The sequence below is a fragment of the Branchiostoma floridae genome, chromosome 12 (genome assembly GCF_000003815.2).
Source record: "Branchiostoma floridae strain S238N-H82 chromosome 12, Bfl_VNyyK, whole genome shotgun sequence".
Classification (NCBI taxonomy): Eukaryota; Metazoa; Chordata; class Leptocardii; order Amphioxiformes; family Branchiostomatidae; genus Branchiostoma; species Branchiostoma floridae.
The window spans coordinates 11837578-11856042 of NC_049990.1; the positions used below are offsets into that span (position 1 = coordinate 11837578).

The window sequence follows — 18465 nt, forward strand, 5'->3', positions numbered from 1 at the left end:
CCTAAACAAACCAGCAGGGTAGTTGTCAGGTCACGTAAAAAATCTTATACATTTTCTTGAAATGGATGGTATATGTAAGTAGCCAGTGTACCATCCGGATAGTAGTTCGCTCCAATGTTCGCTTCTGAACAGCAGAGAAGCGACTGTTCATAGTTTATAATAAATGTCAAAGCTAGAAGCGACTGTATTTAGTATAGTATAAACTGTATAAACGTCGGAGCGAACTACTTTCCGGATGGTATCCGCAGGCTTATATGTATGTGCTTGTCATAACAACAATAAAGTAGAGAGGTTGTCATTCTTTTTAGGTAACGTTACAACTGTATATTGCCATTTCTTTGCTACGGTTTTCTGTAGAACCATATTAACGGTGTTTGCTCACCTACAATGGTTGGTGTATAAGTCCCATGATAATGGCCTGGTTTCTGTTTGACCAGGGTGCAGTGCGCCTTGTTGCCGTAAGGACCGACCGCTACCACGGTTATGGCGCCAGTCACGACACCTAGCGGCGTCACCTGTATCACAACATACAGCACAAGTTTATGAAATCCAGGTACAGAAAACGTAAATAAAGTTTTGCGGTTACCAAGCGTAAAAATGCGATTCAATACAATATTTGCCATTACTAGTACTACGCACTGGCAGTATTTTTGCGCAAGAAACTAGTAACACAGTATAACGTTATAAAATGTTATTTCTTTTAATTTTTAAAGAATGTCTGTCTAATACCTGAAAGCCACGCCGTCTTTTCCTTACATATCCTACATCTCTACAGCTTATCATTAGTTGCTCCGTGGTTATTTTGTTACATGAGTACATGAATCATTATCTTTGACTTTGACTTTATTTGGATCCACATTTAGCTTAACAATTATCATCGCAGGTTACGTAACAGTCACTATAATGTCTATATCATTTAGTATCATGTGTGAAAATATCAACGATAATGTATTTGGGAAAGGCAGAAATCCCCACCCTAACATCTGCAGGCATGTGAACCCTGGCTACGTTCACACCGTTTCCCGCCACCAGAACGGTGATGTCAGGATCGTCTTTGTCTCGTCTGACTCTGGTTGCCGTGGCGATAATCTTTGACCTCGCCGTGGCGTCCAGGGTGGAGGCATTGTGATAAGCGCTATTGTAGTTGGCATGGTTTCCATCATACATACAGTCCATCCTCTGCTAAGATTCTTCCTGTAGTTTCTGTTAAAGAAAATATTATTCTTACAAAATAGGTATTTCTGGCGCTACGTATAAAACATCGCGTACGCTCGCAAATGATAAGAGTTATACTGACAGGGAGCCCCAACATACATTCAACGGGAAAATGACCTTAGATATGCAAATTGATCTTTGAACTTCCACTGACGTCATAATTGCTCTTCCCGTGTGGGGAAGGTCATGATCATCAAATTTCAAATTCATTGTAACATACATACACTTCTTATGCTGATGCTATATTTATAGCGGGTAAAGTTTTGACTTCAAAACTAATGCGACCAACCCTCATTTCACAGTGCAACAATATCGTAACATTCGAACTTTTGGAAGTAGAAAGGTTTGATAGCAACAATATTGTTGAACAATATACATTCCTTACAGGGTAGAAAAAAAAATTGAAATCGGTAAAGTCTTAGCATGCAAGAAAGTAGAGAAGTTGAAATCACTTCCTGTTACACGCATCGACCGCGAGCATATCATAGTTGACTGAAGAATAAATAGTTTCGTCGGAGGAGCTATCAATTCTACCTTGTACGTCCACTGCAGACAATTCTATAAACGTTTTAGACACTAAGATGTTTTTTTAACCTTTATTTAACCTTGGTACATCATCGGCCTAAGCAGTTTTTCAAGATTTCAAGGGTGGAGGAGGTCAGAGGTCTAAATACCTTCTAAATACAATGTAGTACATAAAAGATACAATTCAACATTCCATAGACATTTTCGTATTCAACATAATATCAGTCCATCTCATAGTCCATAGCTACATAATTTCTCGTCGAGCCAAGTTCCTAAACGAAAGACTGAAGGTGCCTGCCTCAAGTTATCCCTCAGACTATTCCACATGATGATGATGTGTATGCGTGATTTTAGACACTAGATATGTAGAATAACGAATAAATGTCATTCCTAACCAAAATATTAGTTGAAATTGTTATCCGAAATTAAATACTGGGGCTTTTATACATGCACATATCAATATGAAACTACTTATTTGCTATAAAGTATTTACCCGTACAGTCTGACTCGCGGCATACCTCCCTCTTTCCCCTGAAACGTTTTGTCACACAAGCGTTCCCAAAACAACAAAACGACCCCACCAGTATAGTAAGAGTCACATTCCAAGCCACGGCCGCTTTGTTCGACAGCTCTTTAGAATTCCACGCAGTCGGCTTGTGGTCTGGACGCTAAATATGTTGACAACCATCGTATTTCTAATTTGCTCAGCAATCTTGAATACTACAATTCGAAGAAAGAGTATTCTTGCAGGAAGAAAATTTAGGCGAAAATACAAGAAAAAGAGCAGTTTTCTTATCTTTCTTTGGTGAAGAAGATGTTTCTGAAACATTTTCACACGCAGGCATTTTATAGAAATAGAAGCAAAACTTTCTTGTTTTACCTTAAAATGTACTTGCTGACACATTGACAGAAATATACATGTGGTTGTCGGTATATGACACTGAAAATATCAAAATATGGTATTTTGTTTGAAGTTTCACCTATAAATCTAGTCACCCTGACATAATATATTGCACTCAGTACAGACAGTAGGTCAACTGGTAACCTTACATTTCAGACAAGGTCAAATAGTCAGACCAGGATTCAGCTAATGCCAGATTTCTAAATTCTCGACCTAAAAGTGAGAGAAAAAATGTTTGATGTATCTGTATTACGAACACATGGAATATTGTAACAGTAACGTTACATGGTACGAACATATTTCTTTTGCAATCACTGTTTTGAGATTCGATTAACGGAGCATTATTGCCGCCATACATTAAAAAAGATCCTAAAAGTCTTTTAAGTATCACCCATCATGTTGAGATCCTCTCAGTCTAACTATGCTGTATTCAAAGTTTCCGTGCACAAAAATACACGTTATAAGGTGTAAGTTCTACGATTTAGTGATAATCTATCTACCATTATCTAATGTCCGCGTAAAGACGTATTGTCTCTAATTACTAAATGACTGTCATGTTATAAACAGATGGTATCAATGTTAACAAAGCAATGATCATTTACCTCTCTTTATGAAGGACCCGTTTGGGGACACGCAAATGTTGTGGCTGCCTACATTAGAGACGTCATGTGGAGGTGGAATTCTTTCCGTCGTGCTGCGAGACTCCTGGATACGGGCAAACTGCGTCCTCAAAAAACGTGGCCAAAGTCAATCTCATTGGCTATCAATACAGCAAAACCGCTTCAAACCAGAATCCTTCCACAGGATTAAGATGTTGTGAAGAAAATACGACACAAAAAAGGACAGTAATTGTGCAGAATCGGTGAGGTTCAGTGCCCTGGGAAAATGAGACAAATGGCGACTCCTTTTAAAACGTAATCTGTGCTCCGTCGACAGAGGCTGCCAGGACCTCCTGGGTGGATTCTCCTCAGCTAGCTTGTTGACAACAGTCTAGTGCACAGCTCTTTAACTTTGCAGCACACTTCGATAAACATGGTTAATCCTATCAGCTAGGGTACACGTACGACTTGGCAATCATTCAGAAAGTTTTGGTCTACTATCAAAATCAGAATAAGCTGCACTCCAACGACAAAGGGGGTTGGTAGACTTAGCGCAAGATCCCGCAAAATGCATCGAAGTAGAAATCAAAGAAGTGTTCCAAGAAAGCGTTGCTTTCATCGAAGACGTCTCGTTGCGTGTTAAGTAGAAGTCTTGACACTGAAGCTTGAGTCGGTAGGAGCTATAGATTCTCCAACCGAAGAGTCGACGCTAGCTGAGATGTCCTTTAACTCGACCCCTCCCTCGGAGGTAAACCAAGCATGTTGTAAATACGGGGGTGTCGTTTTGACTCTCTTTGAACTCACGCTCTCTTCCGTTCAAGATTAACAACTTGGAATCACCCAAAACGTGATCGCAATGAACAAAAAAACTCTCATAAACACCCTCAGAGTGCCTTGATGAAAAAGGGTACAGATGGTATAGTCGCAATTATACTACTAGCTGCTTTCCAGAGGCTCTGTTTGTACGTGAGCAGACTTTAAATACCATCGGTCGTGACTTTAGGGCGTGAGTTTAAAGGAGACAAGAAGAATGGGTTGTTATTGGAATGGTTGCCAATAGTGATGAATAGCGTACCGTTAGAAGGAATTCGGAAGGAAAGAGGAGTGTAGTAAGTCTGAATAGTACTTACTGGTAAATATGAATAGAACAGAGGGAAAATGTCTCAAAAATCTTGTGCAAAGCCAAGGAATTTTAAAGCATAATCTGGAGACATTTTCAAATATGAATTTTTACCTATATGAATTTTAATCTGTGGCATTTTCTTTGTAAAAGACACTACATGCTAATCTCCAAGCAGATCTTGCCGTGGCATTAGATAGTATCATAAGATGGGAAAGTTTAGCCGGCAGAGGATAGAACTAAACCCCTCTGCCGGCTAAACTCCTTCACCAGCATATGATACTATCTTATGCCCCGGCAAGATCTGCTTGGAGAATACTAGTAGCGTGTATCAACTTTAGAATGGGAACTTCGTTCAAGTATCAAATTTCAATATGTTGACTGTTTATATGAGTTTTGCACATCTCTTTATAACTTCACAAGTTACTCTTGAAATTTTCACAATGGTTTCATTTTTGTGGTGATCCTTCATAGAAAACTCCATAAAAATACCAAACTCAAAAGGCATTTACTGTAGGTTTAGGTGGGCATCTATCTGTTGATATCATTTTTATCGTTCTTATATCTACTGCCACATATATTATACAGGGCCACAAGTCCCTTAGCTGTTTTCAGAGTAGGATTTTGGAAGGTAAAGGTGAGGGCTTGTCAGCCCTTTACCGAACCATCAAAAGTTTAAATGTAATTCTGAGTTTAGAAAGATAAAATTTGATCAGAGCACACAGGCTACTTCCAGTTTAGAATGGCTTTAACCTATTCCAGACTTTGAGTCTAGGAATCAACCCTCTAAACTCTAGCCTGATTAAATATTGCTTATAGCAGCCCACCCAACATCCACCCAGCCTCTGTGGGGAGGGGCCAGTTACAGCCCAGGAAGGCAGAGTTTGTTTTATACAAAGACTATGTAAATTCTACCTGTACAGGTCAACAGAATGTGGCTCGAGCTCACATGGCAATGGGCAGGGTTACTTAGTAGATCTCTTACCTATTAGAGTTACACATTAGAATATCAAGATTTCAACAATACTATTCTGCTCAGCTAAGGTCACAAGTCTCATATTCCTAAGTAATTTACTAAAGTAATATCAATGTTAAAGTGCTGGAAAGAACTACAAAAAAGATAGCCCAAAGTGGAATGTTGTTGTTTATATTAAACTGATATTGAAGGTACCTGTTCACTTAAGTCACATCAAAAGAGACTTGTGCTTTGCTTCTAGATGTATAGTACCATTCTCTACACCCTAGCATTAAAGTCAAATGCTAGTCCTTGTTGAACATTAACTACATGTACATTTGCATGGATTCCATGCATCTTAGATTAGTGGTATCAATATTTCTATAGTGACTGTCATAAAAATAAAAATAAAAGGCAAACCAAAAGCCACTAACAACATTCTTAGCTCTTCTTACAGTTAACTGGATCTTTTAAATCCAATACCTTTGCATATTTCTACAAAACACTACCTTCATATTTTGTAAAAGTCCATCATACAAATACATATAATTTTATAGATACAAAATACAGTAACTAAAGCTATGTTGTAAGTAGTATAAAATGTGAATAAAGGTTTCCTTATGAGAGGGGTACACTGTGTGACATCATCAGTCCTGAGTCCAGACTCAACTGATCTGCAGGAGAAAAGACAAAAAAATATCATGTATTTAGGAAGATTCCATTTTAACCTATAGAGGGGGATTGAATCATCTTAATCAATATATAGACTAGAAAATAAAAGATGAGGAATAGTGGCTTATAGGAGGATAAAATAAGGAATGAACATAAAATGGGGTAAGATGTGCAAAGATTGAGTCATAGCAATACTGTACACACATAACCCAATACCGGGGTATAGCTCTTTATTTTCAAGATATCCATACAAGTGAAAGTATGTGAATGTAGCAAAATCTTGGGCAAGTATAAAATACTTGAAGGATTCTAGAGTGAACTCAAGATTTGAGTATATTTTCCATTGCCTGTCAGGTTGAAATTCAGTAAATCAAATACTAGTATGTGTATATTATATATTGTTGCCATACATTAATCAATCATCAATCAATCAAGAATTTATTAGCGTAGCAGATTTCACGTACATAGAGACACGATCTGAATAAGTTGCTAACTCACAATGTTTAAAATCGAAGGTGTTAAAATCATAACGGAGGAGAGAAATTGACATCTGGAACATGCTTAAACTACGTACATATAAAATACAAAATACAAACACATGTAGTCATTCATTTTTAAAAGAAGTACTGTGTACAACTGTCGAAGAATAAAGTTTATGAATACTATGAAGGACATACAAAATTTACAATGTCTGCCCTTACCTTGTTCTGACTGTGCTACTCCTAAGTTGATGTCATGTTTAATGGGTGACTCTGAAGATGTTCCCTCCAGACCCTCTATGTCCACCAGGGTGTCGTTATTGTCTGACTCATGGTACTGTTGGTATGGAACATCTGGAAAGACAGTTGTTATTGCAGATGATTATGTCAAATTCTAGCTGTGAGTGTAAGTGCATGAGATTATTTGTTTAAAATTTGTAAAATGCAGTTGCAAAATGAGCAAATACACGCCATAGATTAAGAATATATATATATATATTGGAAAACATATACTACTATTATAAATTGCCAATGTAAATGCCATGGTCAAAGAAGACATAAAAAATAACAAAAGTAAAGAATCCATTGTTCCATACTCTGCATGTTTCATTGTTTCGTCATTTGTTGAACTTTCCTGGCCACTTAGATTTCATAGTGAAGACATTCTTTGGGGAGCCAAACTTTTTTTATTCGCACGGTCTCATCCGCAGTACCCAGAGGATGTCATCCATATAATCAAATCAATGTGGCCTAAAACTGAGATAAGAAAGATTTTTTTTTTAATTATTAATTCAATTATGCTTTGTTCAAACAAAATGTTATTTATATCTTTACACATATTAACATAGTACTTCATTGTTCATACCCGTTCTTTGTCTCTTAGCTGGAGGCTCTGATCGTGAGGGGGTAGTGGTAGCTGTTGGACCGGCGGCTATTGCAGCAGTCTGCAAACCCCCTCCTTTCTTGGGAGACTTCTGTTCCACAGGAGGCTTGTAAGGAACACCACTTTCTTCAAACGTCTTCTTTTTTAAAGCCTGTTTAATCTGTGCCCTGAAACATTTGTGACAGCTGTCAATCATTTTGACAATATGTAATTTAATCTATGGATCTAACATTTAGAGATGAGAATGATTTCTAGATTAGGAATCTGGAAGGGTCAAAGGCAGTGTTCTAGCCAGCCTGATTTTTCCCCATCCACTGGATTTTGAATGGAAATCCTGTCGAGCACTGAAGGTGCAATGATCTTTGGGGTCTTGAAATCTAGACCCTCTGAAACACTATTTGCTGCATTTTTGAGGCAATATTTGTTACTAAAGTAGGCTCAGCTTAATTCAGAGGTATCCGTGCTAAATTTCTGGAGATCTTGGCAAAATTTCATTTTCTTATCATCACATGTTGATTTTGTCCATCACAGAGGACAGAATGGGCAAAATTTTTGTCTGTCCTAGGAAAAAATCCGTCAAAGGACAAAAGGATGGGTGCTGGCTAGAACCCTGGTCAAAGGACAGAATCAATGTGTTGGGCGCTCGCTTACACTGTTCTTGTCTTGATATGTTCGCTGATCTTGTTCAGGTCCTCTCCAAACCTTGCCACTGAGGTCCTCAGCATCTCTATCTCTTCATCCGTCCACTTGGTGCTCCCACTGATGGATTTAAGAAAACACAAGATGACAAAGTCTTTAAATGTACACTTATAACAATGTCTCAATACTGTGTCTGTTGCATAGAACCATTAGTTCTAATTCCAGCTACGAACTAGCATATGTTACAATATAGCATTCTGTACCTACATATAAACTATCTATTTTCAGTTTTTCAAATTGACAAATCTTCCACAGATTCTGACATAAGCTGATGGTATTTTCCATGTTGTCTTATATTTACCTTTAAGTTAACAGATCTGTTGAGTAAAAATACATCTAAAAACATACTTCTAGTAAGTTCTACACTCTGTATTATTGAAATAAAAATTTCCTCACTATATTACTTAGCTCCCTTCCATTGAACATTTGGTTATACTAGGTTAAAAGGGAAAAGGTAACCCCATAGGCTGTATGAGCAGTGGGTTGTTATCCACTGTATTTAGGCCACAGTTACACAGTCACAGTATTGGAAGGCAGAGCACATCTCTCCTTCCATAAACATGTAAAATGTCTTTCCAAAGGACACAGTATCCAGCCAGGAGTGCCAGGAATCGACCGTTACATCTAGTGTCCACTAGCCCACAAGTAGCCACTTAAACACCACATTGTACTAGGAAATATGCTATAGTTTGTTTTGTACCCACCTGGAAGGTGATGCCTCTGCTGCTGCAGGGTGGAGCTGCATACACATCTCACCCAGCTTAGAGAAGGCCTGGCCTGCTGCCATAAATATCTCACTCACCTGAGGGGACAAAAAAAAGCAAAGTGATCTTGATCCAGTTTTAGCATACTGAAGAACTAGTCCTCCACTGGTAGTGACAGAGACTATGTACAGTATTTACACCGAGGTTCATTGTACCGGGGAAATTTCCCTAGCTCTTTCCGACACGCACAGTTAACAGTGGACAATAGCTTAACGTTTCTTTCTAAGGACTGTAACATTTTCTGGCACAAATGGCTGGTGTACCAAATAAATTGAGCAGGTCTTCCAGTGTGTGAATTGTTCGTATCAAGTTATAATTTGTCTTGTTGAATACACGTTACTAAGTATTTGCATTGCAGTAATTAATGAAATATTGAAAATTTTGATGGATTTTCAAATAGATACAATGCGAATTCAAGTCTCCTAAACCTTAAACTATTTGGTATTGTTTGATCCAGTATGATATTTAGTCGGATGTCGGTATGCGGTAGCAAGTATATAGTATACTGTGGGGGAGGGGGGCAACAAAGAAAACATTTCACATGGATGTCAATATCAAAGAGCTACAGGAGCGACTGAACAATGAAACTCTCACCTTAACATTCGTTGATGCAGGATTCATATTGTGAATGCTTTCTGTTGCAAAGAACGAGGAAAAACGAGTTTTACTCCGAATGTTTTCCCAAAAATCACACAAAAACACTTTCGCGCCTCAAATTGACCCCATTGACCCTGTTGGGCTAGTCGACTTTGACAAAGGAGGTAAAAATAATTTTATGGTTTTTACAGTACCAAAGACAATACTCACAGAGCGAATAGTTAAGCAGTTACATTATTTCTTTATATGTTCAAATAAGTTTTCAAATTCTACTGTGTGTGGCTAAGGAAGTTTAAAGACATGTATCTTGTAATCTCTTCACAAGTTGACCGCTAGTGACCTATATGGGCGAGTTAACTTTGATATAGGGGCTTCTATAATAATAATTCTATATATAAAGATTTATGACTGAAAATATGGTACAAATAACAAAATTGATTATTGTAAAAATAAATTTGCTTTCTTTGATATAAAACTTTGTTTTCATTAGAAGAATTGTTGAAAGTAAAAAATTCACATGAATCTAAGATCATGTTAGTGCTGACTAATGGAATCGGCCCAGTGGCGCGTGACCCAAAACTTACCAAAATGGCGGAACCTGATGAGAAATCTCCGCTTGTAAAAAGAAGAAACTCGTCTGAAGACGAGGAAGAGTTAACAGGATGCGGCGCCAGTGCAGCCTGTGATCCAAGGAGAGCCCTGCACCGTTTCCTGGTGCTTTGGCTCATATGTTTCCTCAGTTTCGGTGAGTTTGTTCTACTCGCAGATATCAATGAAGGGGAGGGGGTAAATTTTACTGTACTACTAGTACTAGTACTCTCACCTCTCAAATAGAAGTACCCCCTGGAATAAAAGTACCCCCCGGAAAAATCTTCAAAATCTAATAAAAGTACCCCCTGGAATAAAAGTACCCCCCGGAAAAATACCAAATTGACATGTAAACTGTGTCCATACTACTTCTGTCCAAGAGAAGATGATCAGGTAGGTTCTTTTTACTTATTTATGCCTGAGTACCAATGGTTTTTGGTGTATTTTGGGCAACTTGTCAGCTCATATCTTAGCTCATAGCTCAAGATTTACCTTTACATCTTAAAAATTTGTAGTAAGTAAATAATAAACTAATTGGACATTGTAAAAACACTTATGGCAAAAATTATTTTTGGCAAACATGACTATGCATGACTACATGTACATGTTTATAAAATAAATAACCCCCAGTTCAGAAAGAAAGCTGGACAGCTCTTACAGCCTTCCAGAGCAATCCCCAGTGTAATTCCTACAAGTTGGAGCTCTTTCATTCATGCCATTCATTGTACTTCATCTATTATCTAGGGGAACAGTTCACTTGAATGCAGGGAAAGAACACATTTCAAGTTAGAAAAAGATTCCATATTTATAGAAATACAAAAGGGTATTTTGTAATATTGTATTTCAAAATACTGAGTGGAAACTTAGAGACAATAGTAAATTGTTATTTGGCCATGTTTATCTTTAGAAAAGGTTATGGAGTAGTAACCAAAATAAACACAACTTCCCCAAATGTTTCGATCATAGACTCAGCACTGTAGCCACTCCCCCAAAAGTGTTACATGCATGAGAGACCTGAGAACTCTGTTGGAGCAAGGATAATCTTTTAGTTTTACAACTTCACAAGCAGCATAAACTAGAATTTTTTCTCTATCCACAACTTTACCTGCAAGTTGGTAAAAAGAAATACATTTTAGTGTAGAAGTTACCAGGGAAAGATCGACATATTGCTGAGAATGCGACATCTAACAGAAATGTTGTGATGGTTCCCATGCCAACGGCACACCCCTAGTAGACTTCCCGGCTCCATGATCACAGGCGGCACCGGCTCACAAAGCTTGAGTTATTAGAACTCCGCCCCCTTGGAGGCGTGTTCCATTAGGAACACGCCTCCATACCTACATGGGCTGGCATCACTGCCGGCCTCAAACAATGTAAACAGAGCTAAAATACATCGGAAATTCGAAGAGAACACACTTGAAACCTTTCCATATCTTTATTGGATTTTTTTTTACTTGTCCAAGATTAGTTGCACACTTCTAAATTTACTTGCTGGTTAATGTGAAATCAAGCTAGTGGGTAATTTGAGACTTTTGCCGGAAAAGCTCTCAAGCTGCTTCTCTCAAGAAAACTCCGCCCTTCGGGGGGCGTTGGTCTCTGAGCAGGCCCCTGCACGCGACACTACTGACTGTCGGCAACTTTCAACAATGTAAACAACAGATTTACGTAAGGAAAATGATACTTTTTAGATAGATTTAGTGAATTTTGAGCAAAAATACTGCGGAAATATGGGCAGAAAATTCCAACTTTCAATATTTGTGAGTTCCCTGGTTAGTCAAAAAAGCCCAAATTTGAAAAAAAAATAAACGTACCGTCTAAAATAAGGACGTACCGGGTGGATTCTGAGGCGGAAAAAAATAAACGTACCGGTACGTTTATTTGAGAGGTGAGAGTAGTAGTTTTCCTATGGCCAAAACAATTGTCCTTACGTCCTTGGAACAGAGACAGCATTTTTAACGTAACGTAGATCATGATAAATTGTCCCTTTACCAAAGACAAGAAAATGTGATTTGTAAATACAGGAACGGTTAGACTCTAGAGAAAAGTTAGATCTAAGTTTATCCACAATATTGAATATGAAAGTTTCCAGATAATATAATACATATGGTAACATATTGATTACTGTATGTTTTCAGGAAGTTATTTTTGCTATGACAACCCAGCAGCCCTCCAGTCCCAGATCAAGAAGGCAAGTATACAGTATACCCTGCCATGTTGTACATGTGGATGTCGGACGTGACGCTAAAAATGATTCAGACCAGCTCGGCACAACACCTATGTCAGCAACTCAGCCCAACGCCCCAACTCAAACCCAAACCATAACCTTGGCCGGGTTGACCAACTGGTGGTGGGCTGATTTGGTAAAGGACCAAATTGTCCTGATCTCATGTTGTTAGCCACCAAGACAGTAGATTAATCTTTATATATATATATAATTATAAATTGTTGCTGTATGCTCATATTTCCTTCATTGAAAACACAGACAATGAGGATTTGTTCATACAGCTAGAACAATGGTTTTGGTTTGAAGCAGGCCACTGCTTTTCTCACAGTGAACTGCTTTGCTACAAAACTACAATCTGCAATATAACCAGCCTTGTCCTTCAAGTTCAACTAATGAATATTGAGCAGAGTATGACTATGTTGAAGTTCAGAATATAGAGTAATAAGAATTGAATCCTCCTGTTCTTACCTTTTTTGCAAGTAAGATGGCCTTTGTAACATTCAATGGGATGTATCTGCATTGCTTGGTTAAAATAATTTCAATAAATGTAAAAATGAAGGAAAGAATGAAAAAGAAGTGAGGTACTAGTAGCAAAATGAGATGACTTTGTTTTGACAAGCTAACACAGTTTATTTTTGCAGGACATGCATGTGAACACAGGAACTTTCATGACCCTGTATTCCTGGTACTCCTGGCCAAATGTCATCCTCTGCTTCTTTGGGGGATTTCTGCTGGACAGAGTCTTTGGTATCAGGTAATGACAATTGTTGTATTCACATCAGTGTATAATGGATTTCTCTGATGGTTTTGATCGAGCTTGTTTAAGAGATTTATTAAGTTAAGAGATTTATTGACTGAAAACTTTGTTCATTTAAGTCCATTAAGAAAATAAGATTTTAAGGCAATCAATGATAAAAGGACAAGTTAACAACAATAATCAATGTGCTTACTTGATAACCGATGTTAGGCAAACTTAAATTAAACCTTTCTATTTCTGTATGAAAAAAACATGATTTCTTTTTCAAAGTTATTTGTACATATGGATGTAGTTCAGCAAGCATGCATCAGTATTCATCCTTATGAAAGATTGACATGTACATGTAATTTGATGTTGTTTTTTTCCAGACTAGGAACTATCATCTTCAGTTTGTTTGTCCTGGCTGGGCAGGTAAGAACACCATACATACCATTTTTTTCTCATTTGTACTCAAGTCATTTTACACTCAAACTGCATGATGGTTTTTATTTGATGCTGTATGCTCATATTCCCCTCACTGGAAACACTGACAATGAGGATTTTGTTGATACAGCTAGAACAATGGTTTTGGTTTGAAGCAGGCCGCTGCGTTCTCACAGTGAACTGCTTTGCTACAAAACTACAGTTTGCTGTACATCTTTTTCCATTGAACATTTACAGAAAACCTATGAATGTGTAGAAACAATATATCGTTGGTGCATATTTTCCAGTGTGTCTTTGCTCTTGGGGCCCAACTGAACCTGTTCTGGCTTATGGAAGCTGGTAGATTTATCTTTGGGTGAGTAAATGCCAAAAACTGCTTTGCACATCAAATACGACCTCAATGTAAAGTTGTCTCAACCTTATTGGTGCCTAAGTATACAGTATGCATAGCAGATACATTTCTGCCTTAGATTTAGAATGCTGTTTTTGTTTCGAAGTTACATAGCCTTCAAAAGTCGTCAGAAAGTCATGCCATGTTTTAGCATTGCCTAAAAGCAGTTTTACTGAATAACGTAACATTTGACCCGTCTTGCAAAGTGTCTGGAGGTAAATGTTGTGCTTTTAAAGCTTGTATTGATGTGTTTTAGGTATTCAATGCTTGTCTCATGTCTTGAATACCACAATATTTTTATGTCAGTGGGTATAAATGAGCATGAAGTTATAGACCAATTACAACTATAAAAAAAATGATGTAGCAAGTATTTAAACTTCCACTGGTATACAGGTAATATCGTAAAAGCATTAGTATGAAGAATGGATGGATCAAAGGTTTTTTAAACTTATTCTGCATTTCTAGCCTTGGAAGTGACTCTTTGGCTATAGCCCAGAACAACTATGCTGTCCTCTGGTTTAAGAATAAAGAACTAAACATGGCCTGTGGTCTTCAAGTTAGCATTTCCAGAGTGGTAAGCCATGGACTGGACTAGATTTTGGCAGCAATTCAAAGTTAGTGTGAAATGTGTTCCCCTATTTTTCAACTTTGAATGCCAGAAATCACAAATGTTGAGCACATTGAGCACAGAATTGTGTAATTTTTTCGACCTGTTTTTCTCTTATTTAGACATGTTACAGCTGTGGTCTTTGAACTGCTGCTAAAAAGGATTATTTATCCTTCCATAACTTATGTGGTGGCAGCCTCTTGTTCATAATTAACTCCCTGCATGTTTCTTCTGCACATACTAAACCTGTCCCTTTCCCCTCTGCTTCCAGGATTGGTGGTGAATCACTCGCTGTTGCACAAAACACGTACGCTGTAACCTGGTTCCGAGGGAAAGAGTTAAACATGGTGTTTGGACTCCAGCTCAGTTTCTCTCGAGTTGTGAGTATTTTCAGCAAAATCTGCCTATTGAGTCGATGAGGAGCCTTGCGCTTCCCAGCTACTTTCATCTTTAATTTGTCCATACATTTGGAAATATACATGTACTTTTGAATGTGTTTGTGGTTGGAGTAATTTCCAATGTAGATGTAAATGGAGCTCAAGGTACAATACAATTTAAAAAAACTGACAGTGAATCTATCAAAGTAACAAACCAGGTTTGCAACATGTTATAAATGGTGCAACAGCTTGTTAATGTTATGATGAAAATTGTCAACAATCTTTGCCCACTAAACTTCTGCATGTGGGTGCATGTGGTGCTGCAGTATCTATTGTAAGTTTTATTGCTTATTTTAGTTGAATGTAGGGCTGTCTCTGGGACCCGTCCCTCTGTCCCTGGACAGAAGTTTTCTTGATGTAACAGCAATTTCACCCCGTCCAGAAAATCTTAATGACATGAAATCAATGAAAAATACATGTATATTTTTGTAAGATTGAAATTTAACACATTTAACAATGAAAAATTAAAAACATTGGTTCAAAAACAGTGAATAAAGAAAATAAAAGAGCTGGAGGCAACCCTAATTGACTAAAAGTTTTAAATACAAAGATATTTTGATGTAACCATGTCCTTTATTTTCCGTTCCAGGGTAGCACAGTGAACATGAATGTGATGAGCCCTGTGTACAAGTGGATATCTGGTTATGTAGGGGAAGGGTACATCACCCTGGGGTATGCTCTGTGGGTAGGTGCGGGGACCTGTGTGCTATCACTGTTGTGTGGCCTGCTGCTGGGGTACTACGACAAGAGGGCTGCACGGATACTCAAGAGAGATGCCGGCAAAACTGGTTAGTACTTCATTCAATCATTCCATTCATCCCATCCATCTGTCCTTCGATCCATCCATCCGTCCATCCATCCATCCATCCATCCAACCATCCATCCATTTGTTGTCTTATAAAGAGTTATCTTATCACAGACAATAACTTCTCACCACAAATGAGTGATACATGTTTAACTTAATTCTTGTGTGTGTTTGTATCTGTCTTTGTGTGTTCCACAATTTGCAATATACTAAATGCAGCATTGCCATAGACATTTACATGTTATAGTGTTCTTATTGTTTGTCAGTGGGACTTAATTGTCACAAACAGTGAATATAAGGGACGGAAGTCTAAAACATTTTTTTCTGTCCGTAGGTGAAGTGATTCGGATAACTGATGTGAAGGATTTCCCGGCCACATTCTGGCTGATTACAGTCATCTGTGTGGCATACTACGTGGCTGTGTTCCCCTTCATCGGACTGGGGCTGTGAGTTCAGCACACTACATTATGTTAACGTTGTGCTTCTTAAATGCCTCTTAAACATGATTTATTGGCTACAATTGCAATGCTATACTGTGAAATGTGATAGATTTCACAGTTCTCCTTCTTCTTCTTCTTCTTTCGTACTGCCATGCCTCAAGGATGATGTTCTTGTATATTCACTTCAATATTTATCCTTTACTTGACAGTGTTTTCTTTGAAGAGAAGTTTGACCTGAATCCAACTTCAGCCAATGCTGTGAACAGGTTAGTGAAGATATATTCATTGAATGTTTTTGTATATGTCTGGTGCATCCCTTTTTATGTGTGTTTGTCAGTTCCGCACAAACCATTCTTACTACCAGTCTTGGACTCTAGGTACAAACTGCATAAGACCAAAATGATAGGTTTGATCAACTCACACTGGGATGGAACCTTATTCTTTTTCGGTTGGAGCTAAATACATGATACCTTAATGCTTGTTTTCCAGTTTGGTATACATTATCTCGGCTGGTGCGTCCCCTGTCCTGGGGTTCCTGGTAGACAAGACAGGGAAGAACGTGTTCTGGGTCATCCTGGCCATCCTGGTGACCCTGGCCTGTCACATGATGTTAGCCTTCACCTTCTGGAACCCATACATAGCCATGAGCATCATGGGAGTGTCATACTCACTCCTGGCATGTGCACTCTGGCCTATTGTTGGTGGGTGTTCTTTTCTTTATATGTATACATGTACATGTATATGAGTTATATGATAGAGTCGATTCCATATTACCGAGAGGGTGTTTCTTGCCTTTTGTTCTAACAATTTGGAAATCTTTGTAACAATCTAACTGTGATAAATAACTGTTTAGAACTATTTACAACATCTATGTGACGTTGTAAATGTTTCTATAGTATTCAAACATGTTAGGAACATTTCTAACATCAAATACATTATTTCTGATAGTTTCTAAACTGTTCCAACATAGATGCATCATTTGTGATCACATGTTCGAACATGGAAACAATATGATGAAACTGGGTCAGTGGGCTGGGAAGAGGGCAATTCACACATCCCTGCCAAGTGCAGGAAATTATGTCTGTCTGCCACCTTCTCACAAAAGACTCACTAGTGTATACTGAAGAAAATCTGCCAAACAAAGGACCAAGCTTAGCAGCTTTGTTTATGGGGTCAATAAAAGTTTTTATGGAGGGGAAAAATGACACAAAATGTTGGAACATGTTGGAACAATAACAAAAACACATAGATGTTTGCAAATTGTTCTAAATAAAGAGATAATGATATCATTACTTTCCCAAATGTTCCAACAAATATAAAAAGGTTCAAACATGTTTAAACTTTCATTTTGAAATGTTTGAACAATTTCGAACTTTAGTGACTGAAATGTTCTTTTACTCAAAATAGTTCAAACTTATTACAAATATTATTTCAAAACCATCTCGGTGACTTGGAATTGACTCTAGTGTAATATATATGACACAACGCAGTGTAATCCGTATCACCCAAGGTACCAGCCTGACCGTGGGAAGAATCGCCCAAAGGCTGGAGGGTGATCCGACCCGTGGGGAGTGGGGGGCTGGGCCCGAGGGTGATACGGAATACACTGCGTTGTATTTTATTTATCTATTTATTTATTTATTTATTATACCCACCAGAGAAAATGAACGTTTCAATGCAAAATGCACCAGAAGTTGAGAAAATCTGATGTCCTTGAACAAAGAAAGGTATGAACAGGAATCCCCAAGTCCAGATCTAGTATTCAAATTTTTTAGTGTGAGTCATTTTGATTCATTCAATGGGCGCCAGTGTCATACAACAAGTAAAACCTCATGTAATATGGCAAGTTATCAATCAGTCTGTGAGTGAGTATTCTATTACATTTTTGTATCTATCAAGCTAGTATGAATTCAAATGTTGAGGCATTTTTTTTTATTACTTAACATTTTGATGACTAAAAAATTATTAAGTCATTGTTGTTGCTGTAGAATAAGTGAAAGTGAACTAATGAATTTCTTTTCTCCATGTAGCATTTATAATCCCAGAGAACCAGCTGGGAACAGCCTACGGCTTCATGCAGTCCATCCAGAACCTTGGACTGGCTGTCATCTCTATTGTAGCAGGGTCTATTGTAGACCAGAAGGGGTATCTACTGCTGGAAGTGTTCTTCCTGGCCTGGCTATGTCTGGCACTGATCGCAGGAGTAGTGCTGTACTTAGTAGATGCAGTCAGGGGTGAGTTTTACTAACAACAAGACAAAAGTATAGTTTGTAATCTTCACTTTTCATTCAGAACACCGTTTATAGTGTGTATCATACCCCAGATGGCTAACTATTGGGCAATTATACCCATTATACTATTCCGATCTTTGACCGAAAAGAATA

The 18465-nt window shown here is 38.0% G+C and overlaps 3 protein-coding genes across 3 annotated transcripts in view; 1 reads left to right on the forward strand and 2 right to left on the reverse strand.

The window, feature by feature from the left end:
- Positions 1-4437, reverse strand: part of LOC118427524 (filamin-C-like) — a 38351-nt gene extending 33914 nt beyond the window's left edge. Inside the window, exons 1-3 of the mRNA XM_035837361.1 lie at positions 3244-4437; positions 976-1203; positions 383-515 (exon numbers count right to left, since the gene is read on the reverse strand). Of these exons, the coding sequence (XP_035693254.1) occupies positions 383-515; positions 976-1176 (334 nt within the window). The 5' untranslated portion in view covers positions 1177-1203; positions 3244-4437. The remainder of the gene's footprint in view (positions 1-382; positions 516-975; positions 1204-3243) is intronic.
- A 1054-nt stretch (positions 4438-5491) lies between these two features.
- LOC118428231 (chromatin complexes subunit BAP18-like) lies at positions 5492-9594 on the reverse strand. Its single transcript, XM_035838239.1, has 6 exons — positions 9407-9594; positions 8753-8850; positions 8001-8108; positions 7332-7516; positions 6689-6820; positions 5492-5989 (listed from the first exon to the last, which is right to left on the reverse strand). Exons 1-6 carry the CDS (start codon positions 9431-9433, stop codon positions 5934-5936), a joined length of 606 nt encoding a protein of 201 aa, XP_035694132.1. The 5' UTR covers positions 9434-9594; the 3' UTR covers positions 5492-5933.
- A 368-nt stretch (positions 9595-9962) lies between these two features.
- The window catches only part of LOC118427711 (major facilitator superfamily domain-containing protein 1-like), a 10670-nt gene continuing 2167 nt past the window's right edge, over positions 9963-18465 (forward strand). Inside the window, exons 1-11 of the mRNA XM_035837621.1 lie at positions 9963-10154; positions 12133-12185; positions 12863-12975; positions 13347-13389; positions 13689-13756; positions 14671-14779; positions 15426-15624; positions 15976-16087; positions 16291-16347; positions 16571-16782; positions 18112-18315. Coding sequence (XP_035693514.1) covers positions 9998-10154; positions 12133-12185; positions 12863-12975; positions 13347-13389; positions 13689-13756; positions 14671-14779; positions 15426-15624; positions 15976-16087; positions 16291-16347; positions 16571-16782; positions 18112-18315 — 1327 coding nt within the window. The 5' untranslated portion in view covers positions 9963-9997. The remainder of the gene's footprint in view (positions 10155-12132; positions 12186-12862; positions 12976-13346; positions 13390-13688; positions 13757-14670; positions 14780-15425; positions 15625-15975; positions 16088-16290; positions 16348-16570; positions 16783-18111; positions 18316-18465) is intronic.